The 17,244-nt window shown below is 35.1% G+C and overlaps 3 protein-coding genes across 4 annotated transcripts; 1 reads left to right on the forward strand and 2 right to left on the reverse strand.

The window, feature by feature from the left end:
- Positions 1–4,776: 4,776 nt before the first annotated feature.
- calypso (ubiquitin carboxyl-terminal hydrolase calypso) lies at positions 4,777–11,143 on the reverse strand. Of its 2 annotated transcripts, none has more exons than XM_018537334.1 (8): positions 11,026–11,143; positions 10,672–10,886; positions 9,515–10,284; positions 8,709–8,839; positions 6,325–6,429; positions 5,930–6,246; positions 5,215–5,363; positions 4,777–5,075 (listed from the first exon to the last, which is right to left on the reverse strand). In XM_018537334.1, the coding sequence occupies exons 1-8, from the start codon at positions 11,081–11,083 to the stop codon at positions 4,997–4,999; spliced, it is 1,824 nt and encodes a 607-aa protein (XP_018392836.1). In that variant the 5' UTR covers positions 11,084–11,143; the 3' UTR covers positions 4,777–4,996. The 2 variants fall into 2 exon arrangements, with proteins under 2 accessions (XP_018392836.1, XP_018392835.1); XM_018537333.1 differs by having other exon boundaries at positions 8,709–8,842.
- A 1,050-nt stretch (positions 11,144–12,193) lies between these two features.
- On the reverse strand, positions 12,194–13,295 carry galla-2 (MIP18 family protein galla-2). The gene is made up of 3 exons (XM_018537365.1): positions 13,175–13,295; positions 12,573–12,652; positions 12,194–12,504 (listed from the first exon to the last, which is right to left on the reverse strand). Exons 1-3 carry the CDS (start codon positions 13,293–13,295, stop codon positions 12,235–12,237), a joined length of 471 nt encoding a protein of 156 aa, XP_018392867.1. The 3' UTR covers positions 12,194–12,234.
- Positions 13,296–13,490: 195 nt separating this feature from the next.
- On the forward strand, positions 13,491–15,337 carry ECSIT (evolutionarily conserved signaling intermediate in Toll pathway, mitochondrial). Its single transcript, XM_018537353.1, has 2 exons — positions 13,491–14,693; positions 15,063–15,337. Exons 1-2 carry the CDS (start codon positions 13,802–13,804, stop codon positions 15,335–15,337), a joined length of 1,167 nt encoding a protein of 388 aa, XP_018392855.1. The 5' UTR covers positions 13,491–13,801.
- The last annotated feature ends 1,907 nt before the right edge of the window (positions 15,338–17,244 follow it).

A 17,244-nucleotide genomic window follows, 5' to 3' on the forward strand; every position in this document is an offset into this window, starting at 1 on the left:
CTTGTTGCATGAGGGTTATCGATAACTGGAAGTTGCAACAAGAGACGCTCTCGTCTCGTTGCGTCCACGGAAAACTTTAATCCTTCAACCCGTAGATTATACCTCCGAGGGTTCCTCTTTGATGAAATTTATAACTTATTGTGATATGCGAGAGACCGTTTAGACGCCGTTTTGAAAACAAGTCCTACTCTTAGGTAGACTTGACGGCTACCGGTCGAAGGGTTAAAGGCGTTCTCCACATGGAAAGAACGGTTTTATTGGAGCATCTAAAAATTTAATTATTTTTACGGATTTAAAAATCATTTTATTGGACTATCAAAATAATATATGTTGGACGTTCAAGCATGATGAACAATATTACTAAAAATTTGGCATTCTATAATAATCATTTTGATTGTCCTACATTAAAAAAAATATTTCAATTTTTACACAAATCATTTGTTTAAATAATACCAACAAAATATTTATTAAATATAAAAATAAATTTATTTGGTAGAAAAATCATTAATTTGATTTAACAATCTTTTTTTATTGAATAAATATTTATTTACTATAAATAAATGTTCAGTTGGCACTATTCAAATAAATATTAAAATTTAGTACACGTTCATTTCTCTGTATATATATAGTTATTTTAATTATTAACAAAATTATTTGCAGATCTATATTTAGCTAAACTTTTATAGGTCCTTCAGTGAAACTGTTCTTTCAGTGCACTTTTGGGTCCCGAAGCGAAGTGGAGTTAAGAGTTAAGAGCCGATGCGATACCTTGTAGCGCTATAAGTTACGTTGTAAGACTCCCGTAGGCTAATCGTTCTTCTATTATTACCATTATCGTTAACTAGAGAGCTTTGTCGATTCGGGCAGACGAGTTGGGCCGAGCGCAATCGGCGCGATCAGGTGAACGAAGGTACCGCGATCTGTATTAAACGGAGCATTATTACACGCGAGTTTTCTCCCCCGATTGATGATTGGTCGCGCAACCGGCTATCTCACTACCATCAGATATTCATAATACGATTCATTCCCGCGTACGAAGCAGGGATTACTTCTTCCTACTCTTCCTTTTATTTTCTCTTCGCATCATCGTTACCATCATCATCGTCATCATCATCATCTTTCTTCGATTCTGTTGGAGCTTCGAGGCGTAGCTTTAATTCGCATCCTCATTTATTTATTCGCCAAAACTCGACCGAACTTTTGTGATTAATCTTATACACCTACACGGTTGTTGTTGAATATCGGGAACCTTCAGGAAGCGATGTCTACCTTGCTCGAAACCTCAGAAATTCGGTTCACCGGTACATTCATTCCGAATTTGCTTTTTTATTTATTGCCTCTTCCGTCGCATCTCGAGAGCCGCGCCGAAACCTGGACGAAGCTCCGCGCGAGTCCTTTTTTTTTTTCTTTTATTCTTCGTTTCCTCGAACCAGATCCGAATCACGCTGGTCGATCCGGACTTGACTGCGGATGGAGTCGCGAGGCAGCGTCTCTTCTGTGTTTCACGACGTCAGATCTTCTCGCGACCTTTGCACAACTATCCGTTGTCTCCTTTCTTTTTTTTTTATACTTTTGCTATCGAATCCAAACGCTACGGTCGGCGTAGTGGCGAGTGTCTGTATATATGTATATGTAAAGAAAACGAAAGTGCATCTGTGTTACAAAACGCCGGACGAGAAACGCTAACTTAGATGTATATGTACATACAATTGCCGCGGAAAGTCCTCTCGGAAGGCGGAATTTAGTGCGTATTGAAGTATTAAGTGAGCCTATAGGTGTATGTAATATATATTTACATAGCGTATACTTGCAAGAAATATATATATATATATATACTTTACGCATATATATATTTTTTTCAAATTAATGTATTTTTCGATATCATTGAAAACGAGCTGTAACGTATGTGTAGTGCTCGAGTATGCCGTCGCCGATTCGTAGGTGCGAGGGGGGATTGTGTAACAGTGAGACCGGTCGAAATTGAAGTTGCGTTATCGGCTCGGATCACCGAGTCCACCGATCGGAACCAAAGGGTGATTTTTCCCGAAATCGCGAGGAGAGAATGAGAAAATAATTATCCGACGATAATGAAACGAAGTCGGCGACGTGAAGAAAGAACCAGCGATACTTTGCTGATCATTGTTCCCCGAATCGATCAACCATACGTTTTTACCATATGTGATACGTTAGAGCGATAGAGGCGCGAATCGACGTTAACCCAAGAGCAACCATAAAGCAGCCCTTAGACGATCAATATTATTGTTCAATTATTTTGCAATATTATTGTACGACGGTCTTATTCTCTTTAGCTTAAGTTTTTTGCACGATTCATCTTTCTTCCATTTCTCTTCACGTTGGAGAACAATGGAGGAAAGGGATGAACCGGGCAAAAAACTAAACAAAACAGGCCGTTAATAATATCATTGATGCCTTCTTTAAACAATTTGAAACAAACAATCTAGGATATTCAATATAGATCGATAACAGTTGCTTTCGATTTTCACACAAGTGATGACTGAGTCTATGAAGTTATGTATTTTATACTCAAGATGACGTCATTACTTGCTTACTTTGGTAACAAAGTTGTCGCGTAACAACACAGATTTATAAACTTTATTTTTAATGTAAGTTAACAAGACTCAGTATAGCACACAACTTGTGCAGATTGTAGATAAGAACTCAGTTAAGTCTCACCTATCACAGAATGAAAAGGAACGTGCATTCAACTGAGTTATGACGTCACAAATGAGAATTATATACGAGTTTTGGTAAAAAAGCAACTATGAGATATTGTGTAATATTTCATTGTGTAACAATATTGATTGCCTAAGGGCCGCTTAATAGCGAAAAGGCATCTCTATTTATTGTACACTAATCGCCTATGTTATATGGCGGAGCGTGCGACGACGACGAGGAGGAAACTGAAGCCAGGAAATCGATGGCATTTCGGAATCCCCTCTCGCGGACAGGATCTCGTCATTACTCCTCTTGCCCCCATATTTTTTTCACAATTTCCCCACGGGCGTGAATGTTCCATATTTCGTATGGTATGCTTGTAAATTCCGCGGCCGACGTCGAGGCCTTTACAAAAATTCAATTAATATTTACTGAAAGACAATGATTATTTACTTATTTTGAGTATTAAAAGCATCGTTGTTCAGTACTTAATAAGTAATTAATCACTACACCTTCCGGTATTATATTTCTATAAGAAGGGGCTCGACTGAGCGGACAAAGTGGAAACGTAAGATCATCGAAGTTGATTAGCGTATTCAGATACGACCGTAAATAGCAATAAATCGTTCCGAATCGTCGTCGCTGAGCTCCGATATCTTGTGAAGGACGATGTTTGCCAGCAACATCGCAGTCGCGTCGCTGTAAAATACCGAGAGTGCCTGTTTGTAACGACGAAGTCATGTGCGTTTCTCGACCGCGAAAGATACGGGGATGCTGCACCGTGTAAATACGTTGTCTTCTATTGTTAACTAACGAGCGCCCGCGATTCCCGCGATCAACGACGAGGTCTCGACGCGATTTCAGATTTAACACACTCTCTAAATTCTTTGTAATGGAACCTCACTCGAGAGAATGAAAATTAAACCAATCTTAAAAAAGAGTGGCTCAATTTTTTTCAATCTTTATGAGTGACATTTCACTCTTCAGAGTGAGATTCGCTTTAAAAATTTTAGAGAATACATAGATCCAAATATATACACACATACAACACACAAACACACACAGAAATACATCCCGAATACTCGCGCACTTTTGCCTCGCTCGCCTCGAACGATTACGATAATGCGACGCGATCGCGAGAGAGCCGACACGTTACAAACAATTTGTAAATATACAATCGCACCTTTTTGCCAAAAAGCAGTTACGAGAACCGCCGGAGCGTCGGCCGGAGAAGGAACGACACTCTTATCCCCTTTCTGCCCCGCTCCCTCTTTCCTCTTCCACTTCTACTCAATTGTGCCCCCCGCGAAATCGTTTCGCACGCGTTTCGACTACAGTTCCTATGCACTATACTAACGGTAAAGCGACTTAGAGGCGAGGATCGATGACCCGTCGTCCGATTTACGATTTAAAAAAAACCAGCCGTAATTCCAACCAATCGAATAAGCTTGGTTTTCCTTTCTCCGGCGCTGCTCGGAGATGTAAGTATTTAGATTCTAAGGGACATATCCACAGCGCGTGTAGTGTACTTGTATATGAATACCGATAAATAAATATTTTCAATGTTTTTGACACAAAGCCCCTCTCCTGATTCTTTGACTTCCTGGTGCCTGCCTCCCTTTCGTCACCTCTTCAGTTCGACAAAGAAGAAATGCCATATTACGCTTTTACAATAAGTTATATATATATATTTCATACGCAATATAGTTCAGAAAAGAGGGACAAAATATACCTCTGAAAAAAGTAAGCATAAATATCTACTTTAGATAATTAAATACTACACATCTGATTATACAAGGAATATAAAAAATATATATATATATGTATACATTGTCATTGTAAAGTAGTTTGTACAGAATGATAAAAAGTAATGGTAGCATTCGAGTTAAAATCAGTCCTATGATCTAAAAAATACATTGCTAAAAAAAACTAAAAATATCGAGCTAACAATAAGTCGTTGATTTTGATACTCTTTAGAAACTATATAGAATGTTTATTAACGTCAATACTGCACAGTAAATTTAAAGTCAGAGAGAAGAAAAAAGTCATAGATATAGAAAGAACATTTTTAATATTTTAATTTATATTTTAATTCGGAGGATAAACATCCTACGACTTTTTCTTCTTGTTCAGACTCTAAATTCAGTCTCTGAAATATTCACGTATAACTTAGAATCTGTTATAGATATATGGCCTCTTTATGTGATTTCGTAAAACTACCAAGTGGTTTCTATAGCATGTGTTTCATGAGTACTCATTATAACAATCCAAATAATTCTTAACAAACGGAATACCCTAAGCTTTAAAACTATGTTAGAGATTACTTTCGCTTTTTACATTTTGTTCTACCACGACGTCTGCGTGAGGAGTTTTGACGGGTGTCGGATTTTTTCGATGACCTGTAAACATATCGAAATTCGACTTTAGTAAAATAATTAACTTAGGAAATTAATATAATGGATCAGCTTAATGATTATTTCATTAAGTTTTGAGAATTTTAAATAATTGAATATTCATCAATCAAATGTGAAAATGTACCTATGAACCCTATTCACCGAAACGGAAGAGTGCTTCTTTAGTGTTAAATGTTGCTGGACCAACTCTGCTAATTTTCCCTGCTGAGCAAGCATCGAGAGGAAGGTACAAATGAATTCGTCGTAATTGTGCGTTCTCCGGCAATCGTCGATCTGAAAGATTCACACGATTCCTATAGCTTCATAAGATCACGACTTAAGATAACTAACAAAGGAAACACGAAAAGTGTCCCTCTCCGATTCTGATGATTTTTAATATATCATAAAGATAGAAAAAATTAATTTTTTATAAATAAATGTTCTATTAAAAAAAGAATTTTTTATCATTATTATAAAGTATTCTTAAAATCAACTTTTATTTAAAAAAGTTTTTTGATCTTCTATAGTTCGATGATATTCACTTTAAAGAAAATTAACCGATAATTTATCAATATATCAAAAGCTCATTAAAATAGGAGAGACACTTTCCTGTGTTTCTTTGTAAGTAAAGTCGAAACGTGTCACATTATTGTTTTAAATAAATTTGATATTTTATTTCTTCACGAACCCAATATTTCAAGCTTATTTATTGATCTTGATTTTATTTTGCTTACCAATTAATTATAGGCATGAATTGTGATCTGTAATCGTGAGAAATGGAACGGGATATCATGGCTGTTAGCTGCAATCTTTGCCGCATCAAAAATAGCAAGCGCTTAAGTGACACGCATAAGACCAACCTTGTACTTGTTTCTTTTGTCATTCTCATCTTTCAAGCTGGTCTCGCACACGCTGATCTCGTGCTCCAAATTTTTCAGTAACGCTAAGAGATCCTTAGGCGCGAACGTGTGTGGCTCGAACAATTCCGGATACTTGGAACACAATTTAGGATCGATTTTCTCAACTTTCTTCTCCTCCGTGACTGTGTCGCCGTTGCTGGTTTTCACCCTCGCGTGAGGAATTCTGACTTCACTCGATAGACAGACCTTTTTGTGCAAATGACCACTATCGGAAACCAATCTTTTCCCATTTATATTGATATTCCCCAGAGAACGACCTGCGTAGAAGCGAAACATTTCAATGTTAGGTAACCGACGAATATATTTCATTTGAATCGCATAAGTCTGATACCTACTCAAACCCGCCTCGTTCTTCTCATCGCCAGCAACTCTGATTACCACAAACTTCTTGAAGTCCTTCGTCGACGTGGGGCTGCTCTGGCCGGAATTCCATCCCCAAGCTAGAAGAGATATCAAGAAAATAAAAATCACCTTCCTGTAATTATCCAAGATTCTTGAAGTTAACGCTAATTATCTCAAAATACTTGTTTCTGCTTTGCATATATAAACGTTTCCAAAATTCTATTATTAAATACTTAAATTAGAAACTGGTAGATGGACAGTCTGTGATGAACAGGTCAAGTAACTGTACGTGGAAGGTGCGAAACGATACGTCTCGCAAAGATGTATGATTGTATATGCACGTGTGAAAAGTACACAGTGTCTTAAGGCAGACGCACGAATTGCACTCTGTAACAGTTGCGGTACAGGATGTGGTTCATATCGGTCCTCCTCGCGTGTAGCCTGATCTGTCTAGTGAGCCCTTCGAGATGTCCGGAACCGAAGAAACCGCATTTAACGAGCTGCACGATTTTCTACAATTGTGTGAATCTGCCGGGCGGTGGTTACGTGTGGGTCCCATCAAAGTGTACCGCAGGCTTGGTAAGAACGTTGGTGTTAACAAATAAAACAAACAGAGAATCTCCCGATTCTAATGATGCCATTATTCTAACAAAAAAAAAATTTCTTCATAGAATTCTTCATAGAATTTTTCATAATTTTTATACAAAAAATCTTAACTAATTATATGCAAAATTGCGTCTCGATGAAATAAGTTAGCAATATTAAGTATTAAATCTTTAATTAAATTCCTCTATGATCTTATAACTTTTTTTTAGAAAATTTTTCTTTCTATACAAATCAAAATACTTAAGAAATTATGAAAAAATATAAATTTTTTTCTAAAATGTTTTATGTAGGTAAAAATTCTGAAATATATTATAATATTCAATCATTTTATTGATTTCTGAAGAAAATTTGTAAAATCTTAAGAAATTTAACTTTCAGAAAAATCTCCCTAAGTTTAAAATACGACAAAATTTAAAAAATATTAAGCGACATGAGCATTTTTTTCACCAGGATAACAAATGTTTGAAACATGATTTTAGGTATTTCAACCATATTTACGGATGTGCGTGATTCCTGGTGATATCTGGACGTGTGATATACTCTCAACCGACTCTCCCGTGACAAAGAAGCACGAAATATCCGAACTAATCAATCCAATGAATACCAACTATCTAGGATATACGGAAGATCCTTTAGGATTCTCCGAAACAGTTGATTCGTCCTACGTGATTGACGACTTTTCCGATTCGACCGAGGCGGTGACTGCATATCCCTTGATCGAATTTGAAGAATCGGACAAAACAACGCACAAAAGCGTGAGAAATGCCTCGTATCACAGGGAAGAGAATTATCTATACAAGTATACGAATAGCCAAGAGCAGCTGTCATTGTCTCTGATACAAGAATATAAGGACATTGTGAATAATCATTATAAATGGCTAAACAAATTAATGAATCGATTGCACGCCTACAAAGAGCTGTCAGCAATATCAAGTTCTTTATCGATACCTGTTAAAGACACTACAACCATAAACCCAACGCAAACCATCACCATCTTCACGTCTCATCATCGGAAACAGAACATATCGTTAAACTACCTCATGCAAAGTTATACCGAAGGAACAGAGTTACATAACAGTGAACCAACTGAGATGATAGGAAGTAATAAACCTCAGAGGAATACCGTCGCGACGACGGACAGTACCGTTCCAACGGAGAGTGCTTTGGAGCTGCTAATCAACAGTCTGGACTCTGACAACAACATAATAAGAATTAGTGATAATCTCGGGAACAAACAGTATCTCACGATTGACCGGTACAGAAACATAGCGCATCGATTAACGCCACGAACCGTTAGCGTCGTGGCGTGCACGAGGAACGTCCGTCTGCCGAATAAGACTGATTGTAATCGGTACTACACATGTGAACCAAAAACGGCCACCGTAGTGGAATACTCCTGTCCGCCGCACACGGCTTTTAACATGTACTCGCGAATCTGCGACATCGAGAGCACGAAAACGTGCGGCAGCAACGTAAAGCCTCCTGTACCTGAAATATTTTTCGAGAATATTCATGCCAAAAACGAAGGTACAACATACGAACCGTCCGAGGAGAGATTGTGTCAAGAACTTGGTAAGATAAAAGATCCCGCTTCGGATTCTCATTATTACATCTGTTATAGCATGCCGAATTCCGACAATATCAAATCAATCCGAATGACTTGCCCAAATGCTTTGATATTTTGCCAAAGCAAGAAGGTGTGCACCACCAGACGACTGTGCAACGCACTATGAAGTAACGTTTTCTTTTGTTTCTTCTATTTTTCTCTTACCTTGAGTCGGTGAGTTGAAAGCCGATCCGATTTCCGACGAGGTGTCTGTACTCGACGAGCTGTGAGCTGGCGAAGTTTGAATTCGTAACGGCGTGGCGTAATCCAGAGCACACATCACCACTTTCTCCATTCTGCTAGAATCCAACATAAATCGCTTACAGCAAACTGCAGAATCGATAAATTTTATGGATTTATTATAAATAAATAAAATAAATATATTATATGAGAGAATATTATACAACTCTTTAATTGAGAGAAAAAACTAATAAAGTTTATGCTTTCAAATTGTTATATTCACTCCCACAAGATTAAATACCAAAACCAACGATAGTATCATAATATTATATCTTCATTTTCGGCTAATAAAAAATTATTTCAGTATTTATATCGTTAGAATTATATATTTGCATTATATTCATATCTTTTTTCCAACATCCTGTATTATATATTTAGTACAAAAAAGGAAAAAATTGAAATAATTATAACAGTAAATCAGCTATTAACTTAAATTTTATCAACACAAATAAACGAAGAAAACTATATTCGGTCAAAGCAAATGTTAATGGTGCTTAATATTTTTAAGGTCGACAAATATAATCAACGCGTAATTTACTTTATATTGTAAGATTTACGTAAAAGTATTAAGCATCGACCATCGCTTTAACCGAATATGGCCTTCGCTTATTTGCATTGAACATTTCTCAACTTTTACTCACTATTGTCAACTTTATCAGTCAAACAAGGTATTGTGATAAAACTAGAGATAACAGCGTGTTATGTGAATGAAACACTCAATTGTTATTTACGTGGATTCGGTTTTTCCAGATGCAATGCCAGAGACCGACTCATCCATAACCACCGCTGAATCGTTATTTCTTTCAACATTGATAGTAGGAATTGTGGGCGATTCTTCCATCTCCGTCTTGGTAGACAATCCATTTTCATCCTCGGTTTTGTTTCTTTTCTCATATTGTTTCTCTTTATCAGGATCGATCTCTTTATGCGAATTCTTCTCGGCGTTGCCATCTTGATGACTCAATTTCATCAACTGCTGTAAAGCCTCCAAAACTATCTGTCTATTCGTCTTCAGCATCGTTAATTTATGCGAAATAGCGAGACGTCTATCTGGCACGACGGCCATCAGATTGAATCTGATATCTTGCAGCTGTTCGCCAGTTGCCATGCCTAAACGATCGGTTATGACGCGTCTAAACTGCTCCGTCCATTCTTCATGTTCCTTCCACGGTCCGTGATCCATGGGATATGGTTTTAAGCCATCTAACTCAAACAGCCTACCATTTATCGGTACGTAGCTTACAAAATGAAAAGCCTCGCCGGTGAATCTACCTGTGGAGACACCAGTGTTCTTGTCCTGCCGTCTCTTCGCTTGGGGCATTGCATGGGAGTTGTGTGCACAAGCTAGCTCTGGTGTATTACCAATGGCCCAACCTTTGTTTTCTGGGCACATGCCAGAGGTATGCATCTTTAATCGTGACAGAGTTGTGCCTAGGTGAATATTCGGGCAATTTAGTAGCACTGAGAGCAATGCGTGAGTGGCGCAACTGTTGGGAACAACCTATGATAATTAACGTAAAATTGTGTTACATAGATAATTTTTTTTCTTTTATATGTTAAAAAAGTTCTAAATCACTCCTTATAGTTTTCACATACAAAGTTCTAAATCACTGTTTAGTTTTTACATATTAAGGTCCTACACTAGTCATGTGAAAAAAAGTTCTTTGAATGAATTGAACAATGATTCAACGACTGTTGAGCGAGTTGAAGTAACTTATCATGTTCTTTGCATCTAAAGATTCAAATAATTATGGAATGATTTTTCTTTTAAGGAATGTCATTGTTTTTTAATAAATTAAATATGTAAAAATAAAAATCAAAAGATGGATGAAAACTTTTTTAACAACTTAGCAATAGGAGCTCTGACATAGTAAAAGCTGTACTAGACCTGCTGCGCAAAGAAGATGTTGTTAACAATTTCCTCGTCTTTAACAAAACTCTCATCTTGCTCTACGATCTTTCGCCTAGATCGTCGTTCCTCAATCCACCGAAATAAGAAGATGAAGCCATAGACGGGGCCTTCCAGGGACTTCTGTAGATCATAAATCTCCTCTACTTGGACGCCTTTCACACCAAAATCTTCCAAGAGCAACGTGAACAGACCTGAATGGACGTAGAAAGTGTTAATAGTTTGCGGTTGCTATGAATTTATAACACATAAAGTACTTTCTAAGCTGTGAATCAGACATCAGATTTTCATTAACAAACGACTGATAGATACATTTCAACGTTAATAACATACCTGGGTCACTTTCTAGCTCTAACCAACCCTCCGTCAATCGATTAATGTCAACGGGCATCTTGTTGTTAGCTGTCAGATACAAAATAGCAGAAAACTCCTACAAACTCATCGCACTCTGACAACCAGGCGCCATGTTCAAAGGCCAAAGTAGTCACGTGACACATTAGGCCTGTTCTTTTTACTGAACTGGTGCATAGAGCGCAATAAGTTCTGGTTGAAGTGAAACAGATACACGTTTGTTTCATTTCAACTTATTGCACTGTGTGCACTAGTTCAGACAGTGCAGACAAAAAGAACAGGCTGTGTCGCTTGTGGAAGGCACCAGTCATCACGTGTGTAACAAACCGCGTTTTTATGACTACTTTTGGAGAAAAAGATCGATGGTTAAAATAAATTTAGATACTTTAACTAAAAAAAAATAACTTAAATATTAAAAAGTTAAAAGATAAAAATTTGTACATTCAATTTACAAATCAATTCAGGAGATTAATAATAAATAATATTGTATTTTTTAATCGTGAAAAAGGATTTGTATTCTAAGTAATCAACAAAAACTTTGTTAGAAAAAAAAGAACTGCTAGTAAAACACACAGAGACCACTTTAGAATCCCTAAAATATATATTAATTTCATTAATTATATTTTAATGCTTTTTAATATTTTCTTTATTCAGCAAATTATACATAGTAAACTTATAAAGTAAATACAAACTAAATTTAAAATGAAGAATTGTTTTACATCAGTATTACTGAAATATTCCTACATCAAAAATTTATAATATAATCATAAAAATATAAATTAATAGATTATACATATATATACATTATAGATTATAAATGTTAAATCTTATAACCAAAATCAGTTGTAGTACTTGTAGTATAATAATTCTTATAGAATTTCAACAAACTATATACAAACTTCAACCTTCTAGTCCAACCAGGAATTTGAAGAGAGATTCACAGACAAAATTTCAATTTTGTATCATTCTGTCTCAAATTGAAATACTTACAAAAAAAAAAGAAAAACGTTTTAGATAATTATAAAATCATATTTTTGTATGCTAAAATATGTAGAATTTTGTTGGAGCCCAAAAACTTTGAAAAACATAATCAAACACCAGTGATTCAATTGGACTAAAAAATTATAAGTGAAAGGAAAACGTTGGACCATGGAAGGTTGAACATGAAAATCTTGAAATTTATATAACTTGTTAATTTTTCGGTGCTAAACACTGATTGATCACACCAACTAGCATAGAATTTTCTAAAGCCGCCGCAACTCTTTCTTTGTCTGCAAGCTGCTTATTCACTGCTGCTTCCGAGATATGAGTACCTGGAGAAATTTCCACACTAACTTTAAACCTAGAAGGTAAGGCACGTAACAATTGCACGCGAATGGATAAACCAATTAAAGTGGCCATGCTGCAATGCGGTATTGTGGGTGTAAATTTTACATCCACTGTGTTTTTTTTGTCATCAACCTGCAATAATGAATTTTAAGTAATTTTCGAAATAAAATAGTACAATATTGTTTAAAAAAATGTTTTACTTCAATGAGATTCTGCTCAACCACATTTAATTCTTCTAGAGTTAAAGGATGTTCCGGATCATTAATGTTCCTAATAATATCTGTAAATTAACAGTTACAGAATCAATATTTTTTTATATTGCACTTATAATAAAGAATGCACTATTATATAAATAACACTATTTAATTTATGATGTACATATATATATTTAGTATATTATATCATGAAAGTTTATTAAAGAATAGATTTGTTTTTATAGCTAATACAATATATATATATATATATATACTTTTTATATTTTAAATAAAATAAGAAATTTGGTGACAGAAAAAAGAAAAATTATAGTGAAGCAATCAGAAATTAAATCTATTTATCACATACTTAATGTATTAATAATACAAATTGCGGCAATTCTATATTTATCATACAAAATATTTAATAAATATACATTTTATTTATATTTGAGTATATTCTCAATTTTCAATTACCAATAAAAATATAAACGCTTAATAATCGCAAGTAACAATTAACAAAATATCTTATACGCGAACAAAAATATATTAATTCTATATATTTGTGTTTGAAAATCATCGTTGAAAATCAATAATTTGAGGTTATGTACCAAAAATCTCTCGAGCATCAAATTCATCCGTGACATCCTCATCTTGGTCCGAGATTGTGATTTCTCGGTCATCTAATTTTTTATAAAGCTTTGGGTTAATGTTCTCCAAATTTTCGCTCATTGTATATTATCGTCAAATAGCCGACAAACTATAATCCAAAGTTTTAAACAGTTTCAAACACCTGAATCACCAGAGAGTAAAACACTAACAATAAGAGTAAGAAATAGACCAATCACAGTCGAGTATTCTTTTCACATTCAACTGTGATTGGTCAATTTCTTATTCTCATAATCTTATCACCATTGCTTACTGGTATTTGTACACGGCTTTAATTTCAATGTCAAAAAAAGGAAGAGAAGAAAATGAAATGTACGAAACGTTCGTTTTTAAAGCGCAAACTTGAAATGCACATATCAATTTTCACCCTGATATTAAATTATTAAAACAAAGCGAAAGAAGAGATTGAAAAGAAAGGTTAGGTGTCTTAGATGAGAATCCGCGGCGAATCATAACCTCGTAGAGATGCAACACTTGACACGAGTTTCGTAAACTTTATGAGTAAAGTGAAATAGAATTTAAATTAATCGCCTAGAGATGACGTGCTAGAGGATAGCACCTCAAGCAACATGCTCTCGCGGATCACCCGGACCGTCCTCACGTCGAGTGTCACAGCGTTGTTGCGGCAACCGCTGAGTGAGGTCGAGGGCCGGTTATTGAGTCGCTCTATTCACACCAGTCAGCAACGATGCAAAGAAAATGACAAGAAAGACAACAAACATTCGGCTCTCGTGCTCCACGCGTTCACGAACACCGAGAGCAAGAATAAGGATGTCTACCTGGACATCCTGCGCGAGTACAAGAACAACAACGAAATGAGACGCGGCCACGTGGAGTTCATTCAGGTCGCCCTTAAGTATTTAGATGAGTTCGGCGTGAATCGCGACCTGGCGGTGTACAAGGACCTATTGGACGTGCTGCCCAAGGGCAAGTTTGTCCCTCGCAACGTCTACCAGACCATGTTTATGCACTATCCCAAGCAGCAGTATGTTGCCATCGAGCTACTCTGCAAAATGGAGGATAACTGTGTGATTCCAGACGTAGAGATGCAGGATATGCTGCTGAACATCTTCGGGACACATGGCCTACCATTGAAGAAGTTCTGGCGGATGATGTACTGGATGCCCAAATTCTCCAATTTGAATCCATGGCCCTGTCCTCAACCGGTGCCTAAGGATCCTAAGGTGCTTGCCAAGCTGGCAATGAATAAGATATCCAGCGCAGATGTTCAGACTGAAATCATGGAGTTTGAGACCAAGGACGTAAAGGATGCCATTGATGATACGTGGATCGTATCCGCGATGAGTAGTTTACAGGAGGAACTATTAATGAAGCAGCCTCTGGATCTTCCGATTTTTGTTGAAGGACCATATACAGTTTGGGTTGCGGATCAGTGTATAGATTATTTTATTTTAAAGGGAGCAACTAAAGAGAGGAATAATGTTTATCAAAATCTTGATGGTAAATGGTTACTAAAACTTAAAAGAAAATTTTTCTACTAATTTTTGTTATTTGTATATAATTATATCCAGTTGAGACATACTTCAGAAAAGTAATGTATTACTGTTATTGTTATTACTAATTGTAAGTTTGAAATTTTTCGAAGAAAAATCCTTGATTTCTCAAAATCAGTGAGTAATGGAACTTTTTGAATCATACATTCTTTTTCAACAATAAAAAATATATTTACATTGATAAGCAGAAATCTTGTATAAATCAATATTATTATTATGATATAAATTATTATATTATTAATATTAATATTATATTAATTGTCCCCAAACGTTCAAGCTTTTTCATAGAAAAATACTAATGTGATTTTTTTAATAGATGTTTCAGATATTAGAATACATTTTTGGGATAAGAAAGAAATAATTCTTGCACCTACGGTCCATGAGCAAGACGATGGTACATATTTTGCAATGTGTGCCACTGGCACATCCACAAAAGACTCATTGCTATCCTGGATACGATGTCTGCAAAAGAAGAATCCTGTATTAACTGTAATTCCGGTAGTATTCAAATTCATGTCGACCACGAGGAAACAGTTCTACATCGACTATAATGAAAGTAAAAATAAAGACGTAGTGCAAATAAAGGATTAATGGAAAGATACAAATTGTTAATGTCTGTAGATAGCTCTTGTTTGTATATAAAATATAATATTTTTTTTATTACAGTTGACATGCTTTCAATCAATTTATCAGTTTAATTGATTTACAAATTTATTTAATAATTTAAACCTTGATATTTTTTCAATTAAAAAAGTTTTTATCTTTTTGATTATGAAAATATTCCATTATTACGATGTAAATATAACATTTAAGCAGAAAGGATGGGAAGGAAGGATATATAAAAATAAGATACACAGTACATAGAAAGTTAATATAATTTATTCTGTGCAGCCACATATGTATTGCTTGGTGTACCTTCCCAGTGATAGGAATCAAAATAATATATGCCATTTGCCGGTAATCAATAGGTCATCACATTGATTCGCTGTACTTGTCCACTTTATATATAAATACATCGCGAAGGAAAAATATATATATATGTGTGTATGTATATATATGTATATTCTGTACAATTTCTAGTATCGTATACATTATATGTTGCTCTGATGACACTACTTCGTTAATGCGTTAAGTCTAAGCCGCCCTTTAAGTGAGACTTCGTCTCAATCGCGCGAACAATGCCTCTAATGAAAAAATATGCATCTCCATCGAGCGAATTCCGTATAGATTTATACAAATCTATAATATGTTGTTATTTAAAAGAACGAATTAAACCTGCATACGAGAGATCTAATTCTCATTAAAGTGCCTAATCTTTTATCGAAAAATATATTTCAAAGTTAATCTCCCCTAAAATATATCATGTATTGCATCGTTCTATTTATTTGCGTGGCATCTAATTTCGCAAGGCGAACAATCACAAGCGTTATAGCTCCTCTCCTGATGAATATTATATGGTTTGACCATTGGTAGTAACTGCTTATACAGTGCGTTTACGCTGTTTGTAATCCGCCGATTACACTTTGACACGTATAGTGAAACTCGTCTATGTCTAATTTCTCACGACGCAAAATAGCACCTGCTTAGAATGTACTAAAAATAGTATATATTTGCGGTATAAACCGCACTCAACTACAAATATGTTCTGCTTCACGCGACGATCAAAAGAATTTATCGGAGATTTAAGTCTCGTAAACAGAGACTGCAGGTGTTTATGCAAATTTATGAATTTGGAAGCAAACGGAATAGTTGCGAAATCGAAATATTTGTCATCACGACACGCAGAAATATTTTTTATATTATACTTTTCTTAAACGAAAGCTTATTATAACAGTAGATATTTTGTGAAAATAGAGAATAAATGTATCTTTTCCATCAAATTGAATTTAGAGTTTAACTTTATAAAGTTTTCTTTGTTTTTACAAAATGTGAGTTAACCTTATTTTGCAGTAAGCCTTTTAATTTATTTGAAATGTATTCAGAATATTCTCAATCATGTGTATTTGGATTGAATCAAATTTTACTGGCACTCTCTTTCTCGCTTTCGTCAAATATAAAATATAAACTTATCTCATTTTTTAAGTAGTGTACACGAGAAAATATACACTAGTATATTCAACCACAAAAAATAGACTATATTTTTTGTAAATTGTAAATTATGGAGAATTTTCTTTCCAAGACAGCTGAAGCATTATTAATATAATTAAGAATAGTTTTTGCATAAACATCTGTGTTTTGATCGCAAATAATTGCATCTCGTTGCCGCATCATTCTTTTTCACATACAATTGATATACAACTAGTCTAAATCTAAATACTTTCGTGAATCAAATAATATTATGGAAACTACTAGAAAATAAGCTCGCTAATTAAACTTCAGTGTTCGTAAAACTCAAGCGACATTTTTACATTTTGATTATCTTTCTATAAAAAGCAAAAACATAAAAAAAAACTTATGATTAAGATGTGTAATACGCGTTTCAAAAATCGATTTTATGA

Source organism: Cyphomyrmex costatus, unplaced genomic scaffold (genome assembly GCF_001594065.2).
Source record: "Cyphomyrmex costatus isolate MS0001 unplaced genomic scaffold, Ccosl1.0 scaffold17, whole genome shotgun sequence".
Taxonomy (NCBI): domain Eukaryota; kingdom Metazoa; phylum Arthropoda; class Insecta; order Hymenoptera; family Formicidae; genus Cyphomyrmex; species Cyphomyrmex costatus.

Excerpts from the sequence above, each read along its gene's own strand:
- galla-2 (XM_018537365.1), bottom strand. The coding sequence starts at position 13,295 with ATGAGCGAAAATTTGGAGAACATTAACCCAAAGCTTTATAAAAAATTA. Across the intron at positions 12,653-13,174 it reads TGATGCTCGAGAGATTTTTG|ATATTATTAGGAACATTAAT; the intron begins GTACATAACCTC and ends GTTAATTTACAG. Across the intron at positions 12,505-12,572 it reads TTGAGCAGAATCTCATTGAA|GTTGATGACAAAAAAAACAC; the intron begins GTAAAACATTTT and ends TCATTATTGCAG.
- ECSIT (XM_018537353.1), top strand. The coding sequence starts at position 13,802 with ATGCTCTCGCGGATCACCCGGACCGTCCTCACGTCGAGTGTCACAGCG. Across the intron at positions 14,694-15,062 it reads TGTTTATCAAAATCTTGATG|ATGTTTCAGATATTAGAATA; the intron begins GTAAATGGTTAC and ends TTTTTTTAATAG.
- calypso (XM_018537333.1), bottom strand. The coding sequence starts at position 11,083 with ATGCCCGTTGACATTAATCGATTGACGGAGGGTTGGTTAGAGCTAGAA. Across the intron at positions 8,843-9,514 it reads TCTGGAAAAACCGAATCCAC|CAGAATGGAGAAAGTGGTGA; the intron begins GTAAATAACAAT and ends GTTGGATTCTAG. Across the intron at positions 5,076-5,214 it reads TCGGTGAATAGGGTTCATAG|GTCATCGAAAAAATCCGACA; the intron begins GTACATTTTCAC and ends ATATGTTTACAG.